This window comes from Globicephala melas, chromosome 11, assembly GCF_963455315.2.
Source record: "Globicephala melas chromosome 11, mGloMel1.2, whole genome shotgun sequence".
NCBI classification, from domain to species: Eukaryota; Metazoa; Chordata; class Mammalia; order Artiodactyla; family Delphinidae; genus Globicephala; species Globicephala melas.
Window position 1 is genome coordinate 37,875,595 of NC_083324.2, and position 21,926 is coordinate 37,897,520.

A 21,926-nucleotide genomic window follows, 5' to 3' on the forward strand; every position below is an offset into this window, starting at 1 on the left:
AGCCCTTGGCCATCAGCCCATCTCCCAGTAAGGGAGGAGGGAGTTCAAGGACACAGGCTGCTGGGTCTGGGAAGTTGGCCTACCTGTCTTTTGGAGGTTTAAACTTGTCAAGTGTGAAGCAGGATCACCCTCTGCAGCCTGGACTTGTAGTTTTTCTTTGGGCACCTTCCCGTTTCCCCAGTAAGATGCCAGGCATAAGGCCCTATCGTCGTCCTCCACTGTCCCTCCCACTGACTGCCCCAAGGCCAGGGTTCTGCCATGCTGGGTGGCAGCCCATCACCACTGTCCCAGTGTGGGGGAACTCCCTGTGCTGGGCCTGCCCTAGCTGACCCCAAAGCTGGAAACAATGGGGGTCATGGCTGTGCTTCCCCACTCCCTCCTACTGGGCTGTGCTCACTTCCTTCCTTCCTGAGGAAGTGTCCCTGCCCTGGGACAGTCTGGTCTGGCCTTTGTTTCCCCAGGGGCCCCCAGCCTTGGAGCTTTTAAGGCCTGTGTCCCTTGTGGAGCCAGCACTGTGGTCCAGGAACACCACCCTCACATGCCATGTCCTGGACTCCTTGGTCATCAGGGTAGACTCCAGGATATGTTCCCATCTCCCCCAGTCCCCCAGTCTTACACAGCCTCTGTTAGGAGAGAGGGCCTGGGCATGAAGGAGGTGGGCTGGTAGGGTTGGGGGGTGGGTAGGCTCAGGGTGATTTGAGGGTGTGCAGATTTGTACCTCTGGAGGGGTCTGCTGGGACCTGCTGCAGCCCTCCTGGGAGCTAGCCATGTTATGGGCACCCCCTTCCCACAGGAATACACCCCTTTCCTCACCCATGTGGTAAGGAGCCCCTTACTCTGCAGCATCTTAGTGAAATCCACCCAGGAACATCCTCTGGCAGGAGAGCACCCTGCAGAACCCTCCCAGGCCCTGCCCCTCCCCCCAACAGTCACCCACATCAACACATTGTCCACTCTGTCACACTTGGGATGCTTCCGCTCTCAGTGGAAAAAAATTGACTCAGCTCCTGTAAGTTCCCCCAACACCCCCACCCCAGGGCTGGTTCTCTTCTTCACCACCTGCTTTGGGGGATCATCTGCCAAACATCCCCCAAGTAGTTTGACTCCCCAAAACGCCACCACCAGGGCCTCTCCACTCACAAGCTGCTGGATTTGAGGATGGGCCTCAACCTTAAGGGCAGGTTGGGGAGAAAAGCTTTCAGTGTTAAGGAAGCTGCCAGCATGGGGGAGGCTGGCACCTGAACCAGGTTCCCCAGCCTTCCTGTCACCTGGTGCAGTTTGCTGGGCCAGGGCCTACTCAGGGGAAGGGTGGGGCGGGCAGCCAGCCTGCCGGGCACGCCGAAGGGAAACGGTCAAGGCGGTCCCCTCCCCCGCGCATGTTCCTGGCCCTTTCCTCTCTGAGGGGCAGCAGGAAGTGAGGAGAAAGGGCCGGGGCGGGAGGCGGGAGCGGGTGGGAGGGATGGGGTTTATCAAGCTGCCGGCGGGCTGCCCGGAGGGCAGCAGCTGGTGCGAGTAGCTTTTCTGGAGACTTACCCCGGGAAGGAGGGAGGCCGCCGACCTACTGGGCCGACGGACTCCCACACAGGTGAGCCCAGGGCAGACGACTGGTCTGCACCCTGGTACATGCGCTCACAGCAGCGCTCCCTGCCTCTCCTCCCAGTCGCGCGGGCGGGGAATGGGCTGGCCATACAGACCCGGGCCCTTTGGGGAGCTGAGGATCCCGGGGGAGCGGATCTAGGAAGAGGCAAGGAATACTCCCCCCATTCCAGCTCCAAGCCTGCTCCCCAGAGGGAGGGGCTTACAGGACCAAAGGACTTAGGATACTGGGCAGGGGCCCAGGGGAAACCCTCTGGCCGGGCCGGCTTTCTCTGCCATCGGTCCAGGAACTTCTGCAAGGGTGGCAGCTTCCTCAGAGTTGAAAGGAAGCCTTGGGGGCTCCCACAGGCCCCCCAGAGACTGGACAGGAGGCGATGGGAGCCCAGGGATTGGCCTGTGCCTGATGCAGGTCGGGGTCAGGGGGACGCCCTATCCCCAGGGCCCGCTGGGCTTACTGGCCCCAGCCGGGCGGGCCTAGCTGCAACCCACAGCTCGTGTTGCCCGGACAACCACTGCCTCCACGCAGTCCTGGAAGAGCTAAGACGCGGGTGCTAGGCCCCCTCCCCAAGTCTGGCAGGGGGCGGGGATTCCCTTCAGACCAGGGTCGGGGGAAGGGAGCCCTGATCCGTAGGGGGCGGCACATTACTGTCCTGCGAGACCAGAGGTCGGCTCTGGTCACCGTCCCCCTTTCCATACAAAGGGGCCCCAGGACTGGAGACTACGCTCAGGGATGCTGAGCCAGATTCACTACTACCCCCGGCCAAGGCCTCGGGGTCCCACAGCATCTCCTTCTGGCCGGGTGACGGAACGCCACCTCCTTTATTCCCTCCCCGACCCCCGTCCTTTATGCTGTCCCTTTAAGCGGCTGGCCGCGTCGCAGAGCAGCGAGGACTGTACCACCGGCCGCAGGCTGCGGGGGGGAATTTGGGGCTGACTGGCCCTCACGGCTGAGACTCCACAAGAAAGCCCCATTTGGAGGGGTCTCACGGTTCCAGATTGATGGTCACATTCCTCGGCAGAGGATCTGGGGACCTTGGAGCCCAAAACGCAGCACTGGCTACCCGAAAGTCAGGCACACCTTTCCGACCCCGCCGCAAATCCTGCGCAGGGCCCGCCTCCGCGCTGAATTCTTAAAGGGCCCGCGGGCTGGGGGGGCGGAGCCAGTAGAGGCGCCGAACCGGGGCAGTGCCTGGTGGAGCGGCCGGAGCGGGCCGGGCTGGGGCGGGGATGGCGATGGCCATGGCGCAGGTCCCGGCGGCTCCCTGCGCGAGGTGAGGGAGGGCAGTGCGAGCCTGGCGGCTCTCTCCGCGGGCTCTGTTCTGAGCCCCCAGGGAGGCGGCCCAGGACCCCCCCCCCAACTCTGGGCCGGGTTCAGCCCCCACGTGCGGGGCGGGGGCGGGGTCCCGGACAAAGGCCAGGTGGAGTGGGCTTTACCCCGGACCGCTTGGCCCGCGGGCGCGATCATTTCTGGTAGCTGTAGAGGGAAATGCCGGTCTGCCAGCGCCACCGTGGGAGATCCACCACCCCTTTGTCCCCGCGGGGCCTCCACCAAGCTTGGGAGAGTGTCTGCGCTGAGACAAAGTCTATTAGCCTCGCTCTGCTGCTGGGCGGGTGCAAAAAAAGATACCAGCTCTGGGGCTGTTACAGCTTCCTAGCTGCTTCATCAGCTGTGCCTTGCCTTACCCAAATGCTATGGTTTCTCAGGACCAAGAGTACTTCACAGGGTAGAGTGGGCCTCGGTTTGGGGCTCTCAGAAACCTTGTCCTGGGTGGTATTCAGCCATGTGTGAGTCTCTGGGCAGTGAGTCTATAGCTCAATTCGTCCAGTTCTCAGAGGGGTCACAGACCTAACAAGTTCCTGCCCAGCTGTAGGCTACCTGCTCCAGGAAGGAGCCCTGGCAGTGAGTTCCTGCGCCTCAGTGGTCTGTGGTCTCTCAGACCTGTTATAGCCAATAACAGGGTCTGAACAACCCTGGGCACGGTGCCCTACACAGCATGGGCTTTGGGAGTACGGATGGGTTTGGGGTGGACACCTCCAGGATTCTATAGACTGATTTGCTGTCTCCCACCTTTCCCCCAGTTCCTGAGCTAGTGCCAGGCAGGTGACACTGTCTTCCTGCAGCCCCCAGCATGTGGGCAGGCCTGGGCCCTGCCGTCACACTGGCCCTGGTGTTGGCGGTGGCATGGGCCACGGAGCTGAAGCCCACAGCACCACCCATCTTCACAGGCCGGCCCTTTGTGGTAGCATGGGATGTGCCCACACAAGACTGTGGCCCACGCCACAAGGTGCCACTGGACCCAAAGGACATGAAGGCCTTTGATGTGCAGGCCTCACCTAATGAGGGTTTCGTGAACCAGAACATCACCATCTTCTACCGTGACCGGCTGGGCATGTATCCACACTTCGATTCGGTGGCGAGGTCTGTGCATGGTGGTGTGCCACAGAATGGCAGCCTCTGGGTACACCTGGAGATGCTAAAGGGACATGTGGAACGCTACATTCGTACACAGGAGCCTGCAGGGCTGGCAGTCATTGACTGGGAGGACTGGCGGCCAGTGTGGGTACGCAACTGGCAGGACAAGGACGTGTACCGCCGATTATCACGCCAGTTGGTGGCCAGTCGCCACCCTGACTGGCCACCAGACCGCATAGTGAAGCAGGCGCAGTATGAGTTTGAGTTTGCTGCACGCCAGTTCATGCTGGAGACACTGCGATTTGTCAAGGCATTTCGGCCTCGGCACCTGTGGGGCTTCTACCTCTTCCCCGACTGTTACAACCATGATTATGTGCAGAACTGGGAGACCTATACAGGCCGCTGCCCTGATGTTGAGGTCTCCCGAAATGACCAGCTGGCCTGGCTGTGGGCCGAGAGCACGGCCCTCTTCCCCTCTGTATACCTGGAAGAGACACTCGCTTCCTCCACACATGGCCGCAACTTTGTCAGCTTCCGTGTTCAGGAGGCCCTTCGCGTGGCTCACACCCACCATGCCAACCATGCACTCCCGGTCTACGTCTTCACGAGGCCCACCTATAGCCGCGGACTCACAGGGCTTAGCGAGGTATGTGCCTCCCAGGGCCCTGCCTTCGTCCTTGGGAAACCACTGCAGGCCTCCTGCCCCCAAGCTTACTGGCTACTCTACATCTCCTCACCTCATTATCTCTGTAACCCTATGAAAGGGTGGCATTGTTATCTCCATTTTGTGGATACAAAAATTGAGGGCCAGAGATGCTGAGAAATTTACCCAGAACTTCCCAGCAAATCCAGGCAGAGCAGGGACTTGGGCCTAGTATTCTGACTTTGTGGTCCATCCTGATAGGTACATACTAGGCTCAAGTGGGCCCTTGGCTTGGGAATGGGAGGCCAGAAGTGGGGGTGGAAACGGCTTAAACATTTAAGGAGAAAGTGAAACAGCTGCTGCCTAGGGGTGAGAAGGAGGGCCTTCTCACACTGTCTGTCCTTCTCACCCTGTGGTCTCAGTATTCCCCAGTGACCATCTCCTTCCTACGCAGATGGATCTCATCTCCACCATTGGCGAGAGTGCAGCCTTGGGTGCAGCTGGTGTCATCCTCTGGGGTGATGCGGGGTACACCACCAGCATGGTAAGTAAGACCCACCCAGCCTACTGGAGCTGAGTTTGCAGGGACAGGCAGAGCATCTGTGCTTTTGGCTGCAAACCTCAAAGTGGTCCCCTCATCTGTCCCCCACCCAAAGAGCCCCAGTCCCAACAGAGAAGACTCAGTCCCTCCCCTTCTCCCAGGAAGGGGGATTTGCTGTCCTGACCAGCTGTTGAGTTCCACCCTGCCCCATCTGCCCTGCTGGGTTCCAGTCCCTGCCCCCACCCCCTTCTTAGAAGGAATAGGAACAGTGAGGGCTCAGGCATGCTTGCGCGTGTGTGTGTGTGTGTGTGTGTGCGCGCGTGCGTGCATGCATTGTTAAAAGAAGGTACAGTCACCACAGTGTAAACAGAGTTTCCATCTGGGCCTGTGGGCTGAGACAGCTGACCCTGATCCCTGACCTCTGCCCCCAGGAGACCTGCCAGTACCTCAAGGATTACCTGACCCGGTTGCTGGTACCCTACGTCGTCAATGTGTCCTGGGCTGCCCAGTATTGCAGCTGGGCCCAGTGCCACGGCCACGGGCGCTGTGTGCGCCGTGACCCCAGTGCTAATACCTTCCTGCACCTCAGTGCCAGCAGCTTCCGCCTAGTGCCTAGCCACGCACCTGGTGAGCCGCAGCTGCGACCAGAGGGGGAACTCAGTTGGGCCGACCGCAACCACCTGCAGACGCACTTTCGCTGCCAGTGCTACTTAGGCTGGGGCGGCGAGCAATGCCAGTGGGACCGCAGGCAGGCAGCTGGGGGTGCCAGTGGGGCCTGGTCTGGGTCCCACCTCACCAGCCTGCTGGCTGTGGCCGCCCTGGCCCTCACCTGGACTTTGTAAGGGTCTCTCACGCAGCTGCCAGGCAAGCTGGCTTCTGCCACAAGGGCTCTGCTAGGCATGTAGGAGCCCACAAGGGGTGGACAAACCAGAGTCTGAAGGGGCAGAACCCCCTGGGATGCCCAGTAGGGTGTCCGTACCAGCTCCCACCCCCTGTTCTAAGGGGGAGGGACAGTCCCGTGGGAGGCCCCTTCTCTCCCTGCCAGAGAGGAAGAGGGGCACAGCTGGGCCGGGGAGGACCTGACCCTACTCCCCTGCCCCTGAATAGTTTATTATTATTATTTTGGGGTCTCTTTTGTAAATTAAATATGAAACAACTGCTTCTTTGCTTGGACTGTCTGTGCCTGGGCCAGGGCATGTGAGAGAGATTTCAGGGTCTTCCGTATAAGGTTTGAGCTCAGTTCTGTCTCTGTGAGACTCTCTGCTGGCGACTTCTCATCTGTAAAATGCATTCACTGGGATCTGCAGGCCAGAGCTTCCCACTCTAGCTGTCCTGCTAGGGCAGGGGCCACTGGGAGTGGAGGGACTCACAGTCTACCCCAACACCAAGGACCTTGCTTTATCCATATTGATTGGAAAGCAGTTGGGTACAACCTTCTGTGAAGGGTGGGCCTCATTGTGCTTCTCCTACTTGGTACTGTATCCCCAGCTGGGCTGGTGCCAGTCGCCTCGCCTTGCCCACCCAAGGAGAAAGGGGAAAGCGGATGTTTGATCTTCCCTGGCTGGGCAGGTAGCCAGATCACTCCTCCCTGCTGTTCTCACAGGCAAGGGCGGCTCCTCCACTCCCCAGTCCCAAGGACAGTGGACTTCAGCCACACGCACTTCTCCCCATCTAGCTCAGAGTCCTCCACTGGGTATGGTCAGGGGGAGGCAAGCAGGGCATTGGGATCTGAATCATGAGGTCCAGTCCCTGTCCCACTGCAGAGATGCATGATGGGGTGAGGGGGAGGCATCCTCAACAGTCAGCCCTGTAATGGCCATGGGAGAGCATAGCTTGTCCCCAGCTGTCCCAGGGGAGAGAAGTAGCAGCCAGAGCTGTCATACCAGCTCTGACCTGCTTCACTTCCTCTGCTTCTGAAGTGAGTTATTCTGGGTGGGGCCCTGCCCCTCCCCTCAGTCATTGGACCCACACCTGGATTCCTCCTGTCCCTATCAGTGATGACTGATCCCCTGCCCTCAGATAATACCGGCTCGAGATGTACTCAAGAAACTGTCGAGCAGTGAGGAGGGCACCCCAGCCACAAGGACTCGGGAAGTAGCCTCAAGGAAGTGCTTTCTACATCGAGGTTGGGTTGGGTTTTTTGGGGGGTGGGGTGGGGGGGGGCGTACCATGCACGGCACATGGGATCTTAGTTCCCCGACCAGGGATCGAACCACTGCCCCCTGCAGTGGAAGCACGGTTTCCTAACTCCTGGACTGCCAGGGAAGTCCCTACACTGAGAGTCCCTACACTGAGTTTTGAAAGGTGGGGGGGAAACTTGATGCTGGGAACAAAGCATGGGCAAAGGCTGGAGGAAGACAGAACACAAATGGAGACAGAGTTTGAGGCTTGGGTGTGACAGAGGGTTATGCTGCAGGTGGCCCTAGAGTGGCACCAGGCCTGATTTTGTCTGATGATAGTGACTATCTTACCTGTTCAGTGAACACACTGAACACACACATGTGCCAGGGCTGGGCTGGGTGCTGGGGATGCACCCATGAACCACAACAGCAAAGACTGCCATCCTCAGGGGTATGACAGCATAAAGGGAGATGCACTTTGTATGCCAAGGCCAAGTCAGATGTTGGACAGTGGAGAGTGCTCCCCAGAGGCATACAGGCAAGGGGATTGTGTAGTTAGAGCCTGGAAAAGCAATCCTCACCAAATCGATATTGATTCAGGTTGTAAAGTGATCCTTCATCCCTCTGGCTGCTGATGGCAGAGAATAGAGAGGGTGGTAGCACTGGGAGGGAGATGTCAAATCACATGGTGGGGGTAGGGCTGCTTGTGTCCTGGCTGCTTGTGACCAAGGTGGGGAGAGGCCGGCTGGAGAGTAGATTCAGGTGTCGATCAATAAGGCCATAAGATGATGGAGCCAGCAGAGGGAGGGCAAGGAAGGAGGAGCTGTGACCTATCTCCCCAACACCTGTGACTTCCCCTACCCAACTGTGACCCCACACACAGCTGTGACCTCCCCTACACAGATGTGACCCATGCATACCTGTTAGCTACCCTGCCCACATCTGTAACCTGCCAACACACAGGTTATCCAGACATACCTGTAACCTGACCCACACAGCTGTGACCTGGCTATGAGCTCAGGTTCAGACTGGGCTGTTCAGTGCTTTCACCTGGGCCAGGAACATGATGTTTCCTTCACCCCACTCTGGCAGGCAAGCCTGGGCCTGAGCACCTAGCAGGTCTCTGTTGCTAGCGTCTGAATCAGCAAACAAGCAAAATCACGAAGGAATGAACAAGCGCGTCTTCACTGATACACTCATGCTCATACCCGTGGTCACACAAACATGGGGTCTCGTGGTCATAAAACAGGGTCTCACACACACCAAGTCCCAGGCACTGGGTCCCACACTTGCACATACACACTACTGGAGTTTGTGGAGAGTCCCAAATGTCCACTAACTGGAGCTTTACACAGACAGTCACTGATCCAGCACATATACAAAGGGTGACAACGCAGCCCTGACTTCAGGAACACAGTTCCTTTCAGACACAGGTCCCTAAAGGGGGGATGATTTATCCACTAGGCACTGTAGGCACAGGGCCACAATACTTATACGGGCCCACAAAAATGTTTTAATTTTAATCTTTTTTAATCAGAAGAAAAAATACAGGAATAATGAATATAAAATAATGAATTCAGTCTGGATTATATCTGTCCTTATGCCAGTATAGTCGTAAAATATATTTTTAAAAAAATATGTATTTTTTTGGCCGTGCAGCATGTGGGATCTTAGTTCCCCGACCAGGGATCGAACCTGTGTCCCCTGCAGTGGAAGCACAGAGTCCTAACCATTCCCTTAAAATGTTTTTTTGAGGAATGGGTCCGCAAAGGTGAAAGTGCCTAGGGCCCATAGGTGTCATAATGCAGGCACGTGGGGAAGGCACCCAGACTCCAGTATCACACCCAGTCGGATCTGCCACCCAGACGGCCCCCATGCACTGCCTCCATCCCCACACCATCCCAAGTAAAGCCACAAAGTCCAGCCCCAGTGCTGACAGAGTGGGAGGGGCCACTTCCGGCCTAGCCCCACCTCCTACCAAGGGCACTTTGCTAGGAGTGCAGAGGTGGCTCTGCTGTCTGGCCCAGCCCTCTAACCCAGGGCCCGCCCCTCAGCCCGCCCCCAGACTGGGTGGGGTGACCCCTACAAAAGCTCAGGGTTTCTAGCAGCGGCTTCTTCCTCCAAGAGTCTCGGTGCAGCTGAGGCCAGAGTTAAGGAACAGAATCTTGCTGAGCCCTGCATAGGCCCTCACCCTGAGGACAGGAAGTTTGGAGAATGAGGCCTTTCAGCCCTGAGGTCAGCAGGGACAAGTGGGCAGATTGGCGGGTGTGCAGGAGGGCTGGGCTGACCTTTCCTGCGTCACTGAGCATGCCCTCCTGCATGGGTGGCCAGGATTCCTGGGGAAAGAGACAGGGAAGCCCCCGCCTCCATCAGTCGGCCAGCCTGGGGGCTGAGGGCCTGGCTCTCAGCCACTCTTCTCAAGACAGATGTCATGGCTTCTGTGGCCCTTGGGGAAAGGGGGCGGTCAAGCCAGGACAAGACCTGTGGGAGACAGAGGGCAGAGGTCGGCCCAAGAGGCAACTCGGATGTGCCCTCTAGTGGCCATGTTCCCCTCAATGCCTCTCCTTTGCCCTCTGACTTCCCTGAACCCTGCAGGTCAATATTTACCTGAAGCCAGAACAGAGGTGGATTAATAAGGGACTTGGCCTGCCTGCCCTCAGTAGGGGTCAGAGAGTTCAAGGCCTGCTTTCAGCTCTGCTTCCCCTGGCCAGGTTTCTCTAGACCTGCCCTGTGCCACGGCAGCCCACCTGCTTCCCATCTGCACCCTCTTCCTGAACTTGCTCGGCATGGCCAAAGGCTCCAGGGACCCCCTGGTACCCAACCGGCCCTTCGCCACCATCTGGAATGCAAACACCCAGTGGTGTCTAGAGAGGCATGGCGTGGACGTGGATGTCAGTGTCTTTGATGTGGTGGCCAACCCGGGGCAGACCTTCCGCGGCCCTGACATGACCATTTTCTACAGCTCCCAGCTGGGCACCTACCCTTACTACACACCTGCTGGGGAACCCGTATTCGGTGGCCTGCCCCAGAATGCCAGCCTGACTGTCCACCTGGCCCGTGCGTTCCAGGACATCCTGGCTGCCATGCCTGCATCCAACTTCTCAGGGCTGGCAGTTATTGACTGGGAGGCATGGCGCCCACGCTGGGCCTTCAACTGGGACACCAAGGACATTTACCGGCAGCGCTCACGGGCACTGGTACAGGGGCAGCACCCTGACTGGCCAGCTCCTTGGGTGGAGGCAGCAGCTCAGGACCAGTTCGAGGGGGCTGCGCGGGCCTGGATGGCAGGCACCCTCAGGCTGGGACAAGCACTGCAGCCTCGTGGCCTCTGGGGCTTCTATGGCTTCCCTGATTGCTATAACTATGACTTTAAAAATCCCAACTACACTGGCCAGTGCCCACCAGGCATCCGTGCCGAGAATGACCAGCTGGGGTGGCTGTGGGGCCAGAGCCGTGCCCTCTACCCCAGCATCTACCTGCCTGCAGCACTGGAGGGCACGAAGAAGGCACGGATGTTTGTGCAGCACCGTGTGGGTGAGGCATTCCGTTTGGCCGTGGGTGCAGGGTACCCTGATCTGCCAGTGCTGCCCTACGTCCAGATCTTCTATGACATGACTAACCGCTTTCTGCCCCTGGTGAGTCTCCTGTGACCCCGCCCACCTTGTAACCTACATTGTCAGGCATTAGTCCAGTAAATGAGGCCACATAGCCCTGGGGCACTTTAGCCTTGGGACACTTTCATCCATTACCTCTCACATTCTTTGAGCACCTACTGTGTGCCAAGTTCTGTGCTAGGCACAGACAATTCAGCATTCTTCAGAAAGAAATCATCCCTGCCTGCATGGCACTCACAGGCTAGAGTAAGAGCAGGCTTGCCTCTGGCCACCACAGCTAGAGCAGGCTATGAATTATTTGTCCCATGCAATAGTGTTACAGCAGGCTGCTGTGGGGACGGAGGGAGGCCCCACAGAGCTATGCTGTCCTTTCCCCAGGAGGAGCTGGAGCACAGCCTGGGGGAGAGTGCAGCCCAGGGGGCAGCAGGAGTGGTGCTCTGGGTGAGCTGGGAGAACACAAGAACCAAGGTGAGCTCAAGCCCAGGATGGGGGTGAGGGTGGGGGCAGGAGTGGGGCTTCCAGGCTGACTGGGGAGACCCTGGCCCACCCTTTACCCCTGCAGTCCTGGTTGACCAGCAGGTGAGTGCCTCAATGCCCTAGGTGGACCCGTGCATGGCCGTGGTGTCCTGACGCTCCCCCTCCCACCTAGGAATCCTGCCAGGCCATCAAGGAGTATGTTGACACGACACTGGGGCCCTTCATCCTGAATGTGACCAGTGGGGCTCTTCTGTGCAGTCAAGTCCTGTGCTCTGGCCATGGCCGTTGTGCTCGGCGCCCCAGTCACCCCGAGGCCCGCCTCATCCTCAGCCCCACCAGTTTCTCCATCGAGTCCACGCCTGGTGGTGGGCCTCTGACCCTCCGAGGTGCCCTCTCACTCAAGAATCGGTTGGCTGTGGGGTTCAAATGTCGCTGCTACCATGGGTGGACGGGAACATGGTGTGAGCAGTGAGGCATGTGGTGATTGGCACATGCACACATTGAGTACCTAATGCAATCTGGACCTGGCTACAGCTTTCTCAAGTACAGGCACAGTCACATGAGTCATGGTCACAGTCAGAAGTACACTCAGGCACTGTCATGAGCATATGCTAGCCCATTCACACCTGCTTACAGACCAAGATAGTTGCATAAGGAGTTAGAGCCTTGGGCACCCACCCAGCAGAGTTAAAAATATTTCTTCCAGAGACATTGAGCCAGTCTTTAAACTGCAGCAATCACAAGAACTGACGCTCTGGACTTCCCTGGCGGTCCAGTGGTTAAGACTCCGTGCTTCTACTGCAGGGGACGGGGGTTCGATCCCTGGTCAGGGAACTAAGATCCCGCATGCTGAAAGAAAGAAAGGGAGGGAGGGAGGAAGGAAGGAAGGAAGAAAGAGCTGACATTCACTGGGTGCCTACTTTTTCCGAGTCCTACATTTTAAGTAGTCTAACTTAATGGTGCAATCCTAACATGACGCTATGAGGAAACTGAGGCACACACAGGGAGGGTAAGCACTTTACCCAAGGTTGCAGACAGAAAATAGAGCAGCTGAGATTCAAACCCAGGTGAATCTGGGTTTGAATCTCTACCCTCTACCTCTACCTCTACAGCGATGGAGCCCTTTGGCTCCTACTATATGTCGACGGTAATCAGCCCTGTACTGCAGCCTGAATCCGTTCAGAGGTAACAGCCTCACAAATAAAGCAGACATGATTCTAACTTCAAGAGCTGTTTATTGAGCACCTAAAACGTGCAGGCGCTGGGATCCAGAGGGCACAGGAAAATTCTTTTCTCTTGCTCAGATTTGATGTCTGTCCGAGGGCGGCTGCTTCTCAGGGTTGGGCCCAAATTTCGGGAGGAAGCTCCACCTGACCGTTTCCACGCTGGGCAGGAGGCTGACGTGAGCCGAAACAAGGCTGAACTGGGGGGAGACCTATCTGAGTCTGGGGCGGGGCGAGGCGGGACGAGATGGAAGCCCAGCCCACCCGTAATGGAGCTGGCGCTCGGTTCGCGCTCACTGGGAGCTGGGCCTGGATAAGCAAGGGCGGGAGGGGCAGAGGTAGAACCAGGGCAGAGATCCAGTCTGCGTCGGGTCTGTGTTATGACGCGAGGGGCCGGGGCCGGGGGCTGGCCGCCCCGAAGACCCGGGACCTGGTGGTGTGCCGCGGGCCGTGACGGCTGCAGTGCGTCCGCCTCACCGCTAGGGTGCGAGCGCCGCGTGCCGGAGGAGTCCGAGCCAGAGACAGCGAGATACAGATCCGTGTGGAGCGACGAGACGGAGCGTCCCGGAGCCAGGCGTCAGCATGTCAGTACTCCCCCCCTCCTCATGCGCGGCGTATTCGTCCTCATTGTCCCCCGCTCTCCCCGTCCGCTCCGCGCGTACAGTTCTGAAGTGACTAAGCCGCCCCGCACGCCCTCTTTGCGTCTGTCGTTCCCTCCCAGAGCATGCCGAGCCACAGCCGCCCGGAGTCAAGCTCCCGAAGCCCCCACCCCCAAACTCCACGGTTTGTCACCCAGTGGGAGGAAGGGGAAAACCGAGGCAGGAGAGACTGTCGCCTCTCTCTGTGGACCCGGGAGCCCCACCCACAGTGGGTGGGGTCGGCACAGAAAGGGTTAAGCCTGAGGGGGAAGTCTGGGGCTCCAGGCTCAGGGGCGGATCCTGGGGTTTCCTCTCTCCTGGTCCAGGGGTGCAGCTGCTGCGGAGGTGGCTGATGCAGGTGAGGGGCTTATAGCCCTCTGAGTGGGATGTGGTATGAGGGGAGGGGGCTACCTGTTACTGATCAGTGTGGAATTGGCCTCAAGCTCACGGGGACTTCCTGCGGAGGTGGGGAAGGGGAGCCAGGGCATCCTCTCTGGAACAGGTGGGTAGAAGGGTGGGGCCCAGCGGCCACGTACTGCTAGAAATCCCCGAGCATTGACCCTTCTGCCAGCAGAGCCTGTGGTAGGATGGGCACACAGTGGAGTTCGAGGTCAGGAGGTCTGAGCCCCCAACCTGGTAGCCGTTGGACACCCCTGTGGATGTAGGAAGGAAGCTGTGGTTCTTATCTAGCTAGGGTGTCTACGAAACAGGCCAGTGGGGAACCAGGCCTGCAGGAGCCACATTGCTGTGTGAGCCGGGCCCTTTCTGAGGGGCAGTTGGGTCCATGCCCAGTCAAAGTGTCCTGAGCTGGTCAGTGTTGGGGAGGGAGCCAGGGACTCTGTGCCCCTGGTAGGGAAGGCAGTCCAGGGAGGGGAAATTTGAGCCTGATGGGTGGGTGAATGGCACCTCAATATCGGTTAGGTGGCAGGCATGGCCCAGGTGGTCAAAAAGGCGGGGACCTGGAGTAGGGAGAAGGGTGGGACAGGGAACTTCCCTAGGGGAGTTCCTAGGGAAGCTGTGTTCCCTCCGAAGGGAATACAGCGTTTAAGCAGGGGGTCATGGTGTCTAGTTTGTATGCTCTGTCTGATGGCCAGCCAGCTGCAATGGTGTAGGGCTGGATCTACTCTCCTGGGGAGTTCAAAGCGGTAGTCAGAGAAGGCTGGGGCCTGGAGTCTTGATTTCTGCCCTAGCCTTTAGCCCTCAGCCTCCATCCAGTGTAAGGCAGAGCACCCAGGATCCATCCCCTCTGCTCTCCACCTGAGTCAGGTCCCCCAGGTATAGGGGATGGGATCCTCCAGGTCACCTGTGCCATCAGGTGAGTATGGGGACAAGGTGCAGCCCACCAGTTCCAGGATGCGTGGCCCTCCTTAGCACTCTGTCAGCCACTCCCTGCCCCAGCCCCATCCTCCCTTCTGGCACAGCCCAGCATGGCTGTTGTCCACAGGAGGAGCACCCTTCTGGTCTCAGGAGATACCACTGCCTGGAGACTGTGGCCTTAACCCCCAGCCTGGCACTGAGCCACCTGGAACCCAGCAGGAGATGACCTTGGCTCCCAGCCTGGCATCTGAGCCTGGATCCCACATGTAGGCAAGAGCTGACTCTGAGCCCTGGCCCAGCCAAGCTGACTCCTACCCTAGACCCTATACACCAGGTGGTGCTGATCCTGAGTACCACTCCAGCCTAACTGACTCTGGATCCTGCATGCCAGCCAGAGGTGACCCTGAGATCCAACCTGGCCAAGCTGATCCTGGATCCTACACACCAGCCAGATCTGACCCTGAGCCCCAGGCTAGCTGAGTTGACCCTGGGTTCTGCATGCCATCCAGAGATGACCCTCAGTCCTGGCTCAACTGAGCTGACCCTGGATCCCGCACGCCAGCCAGAGGAGACCCCAGCCCCCAACCTGGCTGAGCTGACCCTGGAGCCTGTGCACTGCCGACCTGAGCTCCTGGATGCCTGTGCCGACCTCATCAATGAGCAGTGGCCCCGCAGCCGTGCCTCCCGCCTGCACTCCTTGGGCCAGTCCTCAGATGCCTTCCCCCTCTGCTTGATGCTGCTGAGCCCCCGTCCCACGCCAGAGGCAGACCCCATTGTGGTGGGCCATGCCCGCCTGTCACGGGTGCTGGACCGGCCCCAGAGCCTCCTAGTGGAGACGGTGGTGGTGGCCCGAGCCTTGAGGGGCCGTGGCTTTGGCCGCTGCCTCATGGAGGGCCTTGAAGCCTTTGCTCAGGCCCGGGGCTTCCGCCGGCTACACCTCACCACCCATGACCAGCTGCACTTTTACGCCCACCTGGGATACCAGCTGGGTGAGCCTGTGCAGGGCCTGGTCTTCACCAGTCGGTGGCTGCCTGCCACCCTGCTCAGTGCCTTCCCCAGGGCCTCCTTTCCCCGGCCACCCTGCAGGGCCCGTAGCCTGACTGCCCAAGCTGCCCCAAGAGCCCCCAAGGGGTCATCATTGCCGCCACCCCCACCCCTGCCTGAGCCCTTGACCACCCTACCCCCACCTCCAGGAGGGCCCCCTCCACAAAGCCTGCTGGAGACTCAATACCAAGACCTGAGAAGACGCCCCATATTCTGGATGGAGAAAGACATCTGAGGGCTTACCCAGGGCAAGATGCTGTCTTTCTGGGTCAGTTGACTGCCCAGGACAGTACCAGCCTCAGCCCACTGGCCATCCCTCAGCTTCTATCCCCCAAGGACAGCTTCAGCCTAGGCATGTTTCCTGAGTGCCAGTGGAGATGGCGCCATGGCTGTGGCTCAGAGCTCTCAGTGTGGCTGAATAAAGGCTTCTGTTGGGTGTGGTTGTGACAGTGTATTTGTTGACCCCCACCCTCATCTCCCAGCCTTGTCTTAGGTCCTCTGTCCCTGCAGGGGCCCTCAGATCCACCTCGGCCTTAGGGCCATGGGTGGAGGGACACCTGCCTTTTACCTCTCTCACTCTGCCAGGCCCAGGGGACAAGGAGACATTCACTCATCACCATTCACTGGGCACCTGCTGTGTTAAAGGCCCTGGATTGGGCACAGGCAGTGGGGAACTAGACAGATAGGGTCTCAGCCCAAGGGACAGGGCAGGCATACTGTGGCAGGATCCATGCTGGGACAGTGGGAGCTCAAGTTTCCTCACTCCACTTGGAGATCTGGTAGACCTCCCAGGGCAGGTGATGCCATAGCAGAGACCTGAGTGCTGAGTAGAAATTAAGCCAGGCAAGGTGGGGGCTGAGTGTTCTTGGGGCAGGAAACAAAATGGGCAGAGGAAAGAAGGGGACTTGTGAAAGCTGTAGGTGGGGGAGGTGTCAGAGGGCACGGTGGTGCCATGGCAGAGATGGACAATACAGAAGGGGAGCTGCCCAAGCCAGCTTGGGTTGTGGCTGCTCTGAGAGGCCTATGAGACCCCTTGGGAACCAGGCTTTACGCACCTCCCTCTCTTGTGAGGAGGAGCTGGAGGAGTTTTCCCAGCTTTCTCTGCTGTGTGGAAGGTGTGGCCATGGCCATGGAGTCTAAGCTCACACCCCCTCTCTCCTGCAGGTTTCCATCCCTGGGGCATGACCATGCAGCTAGGCCTGGCCTTGGTGCTAGGGGTGGCCCTGTGCTTGGGATGTGGCCAGCCCCTGCTGCAAGCCCCTGAACGCCCCTTCTTGGTGCTGTGGAATGTGCCCTCAGCACACTGTAAGGCCCGCTTTGGCGTGCACCTGCCACTAGAGGCCCTGGGCATTGCAGCCAACCGTGGCCAGCGTTTCCACGGCCAGAATGTCACCATCTTCTACAAGAACCAGCTCGGCTTCTATCCCTACCTTGGGCCGAGGGGCACAGCTCACAACGGGGGCATCCCCCAGGCTGTGCCCCTTGACCGCCACCTGGCACGGGCTGCCTATCAGATCCGCCACAGCCTGCAACCTGGCTTCGCTGGCCTGGCAGTACTGGACTGGGAGGAATGGTGTCCACTCTGGTCTGGGAACTGGGGCCACCGCCAGGTCTACCAGACAGCCTCCTGGGCTTGGGCACGGCGGGTATTCCCCAACCTGGACCCCCAGGAGCAGCTCTACAAGGCCCGTATCGGCTTTGAACAGGCAGCCCGTGCACTGATGGAGGACACACTGCGGCTAGGCCGGGCACTGCAGCCCCATGGGCTCTGGGGCTTCTATCGCTTCCCGGCCTGTGGCAATGGCTGGCATGGTACAGCTTCCAATTACACGGGCCACTGCCATGCAGCCACCCTTGCCCGCAACACCCAACTGCATTGGCTCTGGGCCGCCTCCAGCGCCCTCTTCCCCAGCATATACCTCCCACACAGGTTACCACCTGCTCACCACCACGCATTTGTCCGATACCGCCTGGAGGAGGCCTTCCGTGTGGCCCTCGCTGGGCACCCACATCCCCTGCCTGTCCTGGCCTATGCCCGCCTCACACACCGGAGCTCTGGGAGGTTCCTGTCTCAGGTGAGTGAAAACTGAAGTCTAGGGGTCTGACTGGGGAGGCATGACATTCTCTGAGGGCCTGAGAAGCCACTCAGAGGCTCAGGGCCAAGGGGCCCTCCTCTAGGGGTGGAATCGGATCATGGCAGTGAGCCATGAAAGTTCTTGAAGGTGGACGTTGGGCCAGATGGAGCTGGCCAGCCCAGCCCTGGCTTAGCAGCTCTCTGCCTCCAGGATGAACTTGTGCAGACCATTGGTGTGACCGCTGCACTGGGGGCAGCCGGCGTGGTGCTCTGGGGGGACCTGAGCTTCTCCAGTTCTGAGGTGATCATTGCCCCCTCCAGCCTGCCACACAGCCCATGCTGGGGTCCCAGAGATGGGGAAAGACCATGTCAGGGCCATGGAGCAGAAGCATTGATACATCCCTTCCCTCTCCTCAGGAGGAGTGCTGGCATCTCCATGACTACCTAGTGAGCACCCTGGGCCCTTATGTGATCAACGTGACCAGGGCAGCCATGGCCTGCAGTCACCAGCGGTGCCATGGCCATGGCCGATGTGCTTGGCAAGACCCAGGACAACTGGAAGTCTTTCTGCACCTGGAGCCAGATGGCAGCCCGGGAGATTGGGAGTCCTTCAGCTGCCGTTGTTACTCGGGCTGGGCTGGCCCTACCTGCCAGGAGCCCAGGCCTGAAGAAGCAACATAAAGCCAGGAGTCACCTGCCTCTGACCTTCATGTTCCTGCTGCCATCTTTCCAGTCCTGGAGGGAAGACTTTGTCCCACTCTTGTTCTATTTAGCTTACAGTCACTTCTCCCATGCACACACCCCACTTCCCATGGGATCCCTGGGGAGTGGAAGAGGCCAGAAAAAAACATACTGTTTTAAAACTAGACGCCCTCTGAGATCACCTCATCCCTCCTGACAAGAAAGCAGCCCCAGGAAGAGTCGGTGTTCTAGAAGGTTAAGGTTGCCAGCCCAGGGCTCTGTTCTACACTTCACTGCGTCCATGGAATGGTCACAGGAGACCCGTCCAGGGGCAGGTGGGCCCCCGAGGAGATCTTGGCTAAGGTCTTTAAGTGCTAAGCTGTTGTCTGTAATCTGCTTTCATCATAAAGTTACTTTTTCTTTCACTGCCTGAGGTTTGGCTGTTCCCCAATTCTACGAAACACACCCTCTTCCTGTCGCGAGCGTCCCGCTGCAAGTACCCAGAGATGCCGGTCCTGCGTCGTGGGCAGCTACAGAGTTAACGACTAAACGTGTTGGGCGAGGGGGTGGGAACGCCGCAAGGCATTGTGGGTGCATAGTTCAGCTAGAGCGTCGTGGGCTTGTGGGTCCCGGGAGCTGACTACAATTCCCAAGGTGCTCTGCGCCCAGCGGGGGGGGGCGGTAATCCGCGCGCAGCACCTTGGGAATAGTAGTTTCGGCCGCATGGAGAGGTTCCATGAACCGGGAGACCAGGAACTCGCCTTCCCGGCCACCCATTTAGCAGGGTGGGGCGCTTCGACACGTTCGGCAGGGCGGGGCGCCTCGCGAAGATGGTGGCGCGCGCGGCGTGTGGCTCCCGTCGTCTGCCCAAGTCTCAACTCAGCGCATTGGCCGGCGACTCGCTGGTCTGGAGCCCCTGCCCGCCGGGTCCCTGACCCCGCGCCCCGCCGCGCCCAATTCCCGGCATGCCCCGCGCTCGAAAAGGCAGCGCGCCCCGCAGAGGCGGCAAGCGCAGCGGAGGAGGTAAGTGGGGGGCTCTGGGCAACTGAGGAACGTTGAGCTGGGGCCCTGTGTGGGTTCCCGTCGGTGTCCTTAAGAGTCCTGGGGTAGAGACTCCAGCCTCGGCCGGTCTGGTGCCACCCGCAACTCTCCCCGTGACCTGCACATGCCCAAGGAGTCTGCGGCCACGTGTGCGCCTAACTTGAGTGCGCCGACCGCTTGCCCGGAGCCCTCGCTCCCCGCCCGCACCTGGTCCGCACATCCCGGCCTTGGTTGGTTTCCACATTGCCTCTCTACCCAAGTTGTCTGTTGTGATGGACAAACAGGCCAGACGGAGCAGGAAGCCAGCCCCCTCCCCAAGCCCTGATCCTTGCCTGGACTGAACTAGGAAGTTGGCCGGAGGCCTGGGCTATCCCGGAGAACTGAGAGAGGGGATGATTGGGAAGCTGCAAAATTTGGGCCTTGACTGCCTAGACCTAGAAGGTTGATGAGAGCCGTGGAGCCGGAGGCAGTCCAGAGAGTCGCTTATCAGGTCTACCAGAGGAGCATGTCCTGGTGCAGTAAACACATGTGTTTACTCTGTAGGGAAGGGGTGCCTCTTAGGCACAGCTCAGACCTGGCCGCCACTTCAGTGGGGCTTGGGTGAGGGTGTTACTGAACCAAACGTGGGTCTGCTTGCCCCGGAGCAGTAAAGCCAATCTACTGATGAAACCGCAGAAATGCATTGGGGGTGGGGTGTGCGTGGTCCGAGTAGCTCCCGTTCGTTAGAGCAGAAAGAATTCAGGGAGAGGCAAAGTGATAGATAAGAAGTGACTTATTAGAGTAGGACACTTGAGAGGCTTACAAGGGGGTGGGTGAGAGGGTGCCATCTGGAGAACATGGTGAGCTATAGTTTTATAATCAAAGGAAGAATGGGGAGGGTGAGAAGACCACCTTCTTCCTCATTATTGAGGAGACATCAAGCTTCCATCATCAATTCCTTTTCCAAGTCGGGTGGGGAGTTTTCTTGTTCCTACATGGTCAAACCAGGACTGTCATGGCGCAATGGAAATGAGCAAAAAGGCGGTAACATACACTAACATATGATAAATCATTTCAAGTTTTAGTATAATGTCACCCTTTCCTTATATGTTTGTTTTTAGTGCACGTGTGTCCTAGGAATCATTAACCTGAGCTCACTGGGCAGGATGTGGGTCTCATTCCATCATTGTTTTGTTGTTTTGTGGCATGTCTCATGCTTCTGTTGCATGGTTTTGTGGTTAAGCAAACCTGCTTTCTTGAGTGATCATTAAGTTACAGGGGTCTCCCATACTTTTTTCTTTACTTATAACCACTTACTGGGATTAACTATTTAATCACCTACTTTGTCCTTTTACTCTGTCCGTATCATTCCCCCCTCCAGGTGTTTACCCTTTATGCTTAAAGGGGGGTAATGGGTGACAACCTATCATTAACTACTTTCTGCTGAGATGGAATGTAGGCCTGCCTGGGGAAGAAGTAAAACACCTGGCTGACTGTCCCTTCTCTGTTAGAAGAACCAGAAGCCAATGCCCCTCCTGTTAGCATTATTCTTTTTTTTTTTTTTTTTTTTTTGTGCGGTACTCGGGCCTCTCACTGCTGTGGCCTCTCCCATTGTGGAGCACAGGCTCCAGAGGCGCAGGCTCAGTGGCCATGGCTCACGGGCCCAGCCGCTCCGCGACGTGTGGGATCCTCCTGGACCAGGGCACGAACCCATGTCCCCTGCATCGGCAGGCGGACTCCCAACCACTGCACCACCAGGGAAGCCCATTAACATTATTCTTTTAGCCCTTGTGGACGTTAAGCATCAGTGGATGAGTTTATAAAAGATACAAATTGAAAGAAATACAGCAGGGACTTCCTTGATGGTGCAGTGGTTAAGAATCCGCCTGCCAAGGCAGGGATCACAGGTTCAATCCCTGGTCTGGGAAGATCCCACATGCCAAGGAGCAACTAAGCCCGTGCACCACAACTACTGAGCCTGCGCTCTAGAGACCATGAGCCACAACTACTGAAGCCCACACGCCTAGAGCCCGTGCTCCGCAACAAGAGAAGCCACCACAGTGAGAAGCCTATGCACCACAATGAAGAGTAGCCCCCACTCTCTGCAACTAGAGAAAGCCCGCGTGCAGCAACAAAGATCCAACGCAGCCAAAAAACTAAATACATAAATAAAATAAATAAGTTTATTTAAGAAAAAAAGAAAGAAATACAGCAATAAGCATTAGAAGAGTTATTAAAAGAGATTGTAGCCACCGTCTTGGAGACCCAAACCATTTTTTCAAAACATTTTACAAATCTGGAAGGCAGTTACTTGAGGCCTCAATCTGTTTGCTTTTGGCTAGGCCCGGAACCTTAATGTTTTATACTTAGGGGTTTATTGAGACTTTTTTTTTTTTTTTTTTTCCCCCCGGTACGCAGGCCTCTCACTGTTGTGGCCTCTTCCATTGCAGAGCACAGGCTCCGGACGCGCAGGCTCAGTGGCCATGGCTCACGGGCCCAGCCGCTTCGCGGCATGTGGGATCTTC

At 58.2% G+C, this 21,926-nt stretch overlaps 5 protein-coding genes across 13 annotated transcripts in view; all 5 read left to right on the plus strand.

Annotated features, from left to right (window-relative positions):
- The first annotated feature begins 1,458 nt into the window (after nt 1–1,458).
- Nucleotides 1,459–6,351, plus strand: HYAL2 (hyaluronidase 2). 2 transcript variants are annotated; one of them, XM_030867239.2, is made up of 4 exons: nt 1,459–1,585; nt 3,676–4,655; nt 5,107–5,196; nt 5,625–6,351. In XM_030867239.2, the coding sequence occupies exons 2-4, from the start codon at nt 3,726–3,728 to the stop codon at nt 6,033–6,035; spliced, it is 1,431 nt and encodes a 476-aa protein (XP_030723099.1). In that variant the 5' UTR covers nt 1,459–1,585; nt 3,676–3,725; the 3' UTR covers nt 6,036–6,351. The 2 variants fall into 2 exon arrangements, with proteins under 2 accessions (XP_030723099.1, XP_030723098.1); XM_030867238.3 differs by lacking the exon at nt 1,459–1,585 and adding an exon at nt 2,682–2,867.
- Nucleotides 6,352–7,557: 1,206 nt separating this feature from the next.
- On the plus strand, nt 7,558–12,609 carry HYAL1 (hyaluronidase 1). Its single transcript, XM_030867240.2, has 4 exons — nt 7,558–9,548; nt 10,025–10,948; nt 11,306–11,395; nt 11,577–12,609. Exons 1-4 carry the CDS (start codon nt 9,528–9,530, stop codon nt 11,874–11,876), a joined length of 1,335 nt encoding a protein of 444 aa, XP_030723100.1. The 5' UTR covers nt 7,558–9,527; the 3' UTR covers nt 11,877–12,609.
- A 465-nt stretch (nt 12,610–13,074) lies between these two features.
- HYAL3 (hyaluronidase 3) lies at nt 13,075–18,806 on the plus strand. 3 transcript variants are annotated; one of them, XM_030867245.2, is made up of 4 exons: nt 13,075–13,211; nt 17,557–17,701; nt 17,912–18,001; nt 18,118–18,806. In XM_030867245.2, coding segments are annotated over exons 1-4 (501 nt in total). In that variant the 5' UTR covers nt 13,075–13,209; the 3' UTR covers nt 18,382–18,806. The 3 variants fall into 3 exon arrangements, with proteins under 3 accessions (XP_030723105.1, XP_060164352.1, XP_060164353.1); XM_060308369.1 differs by lacking the exon at nt 13,075–13,211 and adding an exon at nt 13,592–13,623 and having other exon boundaries at nt 16,791–17,701; XM_060308370.1 differs by lacking the exons at nt 13,075–13,211; nt 17,912–18,001 and adding an exon at nt 13,592–13,623 and having other exon boundaries at nt 16,791–17,701.
- On the plus strand, nt 14,967–16,783 carry NAA80 (N-alpha-acetyltransferase 80, NatH catalytic subunit). The gene is given in 2 exon segments (XM_060308371.1): nt 14,967–14,996; nt 14,998–16,783. Coding segments are annotated over 2 exon segments (894 nt in total). The 3' UTR covers nt 15,862–16,783.
- Nucleotides 18,807–19,207: 401 nt separating the features above from the next.
- IFRD2 (interferon related developmental regulator 2) overlaps nt 19,208–21,926 on the plus strand; it is a 39,187-nt gene continuing 36,468 nt past the window's right edge. For all 6 annotated transcript variants that reach the window (XR_009565833.2, XR_009565832.2, XM_060307956.1 and 3 more), the window contains exon 1: nt 19,208–19,404. Coding sequence is in view for 4 of the 6 variants with exons in the window: in XM_060307956.1 (XP_060163939.1) it covers nt 19,347–19,404 (58 nt within the window). In the remaining 2 variants the exon portion in view is untranslated. The remainder of the gene's footprint in view (nt 19,405–21,926) is intronic.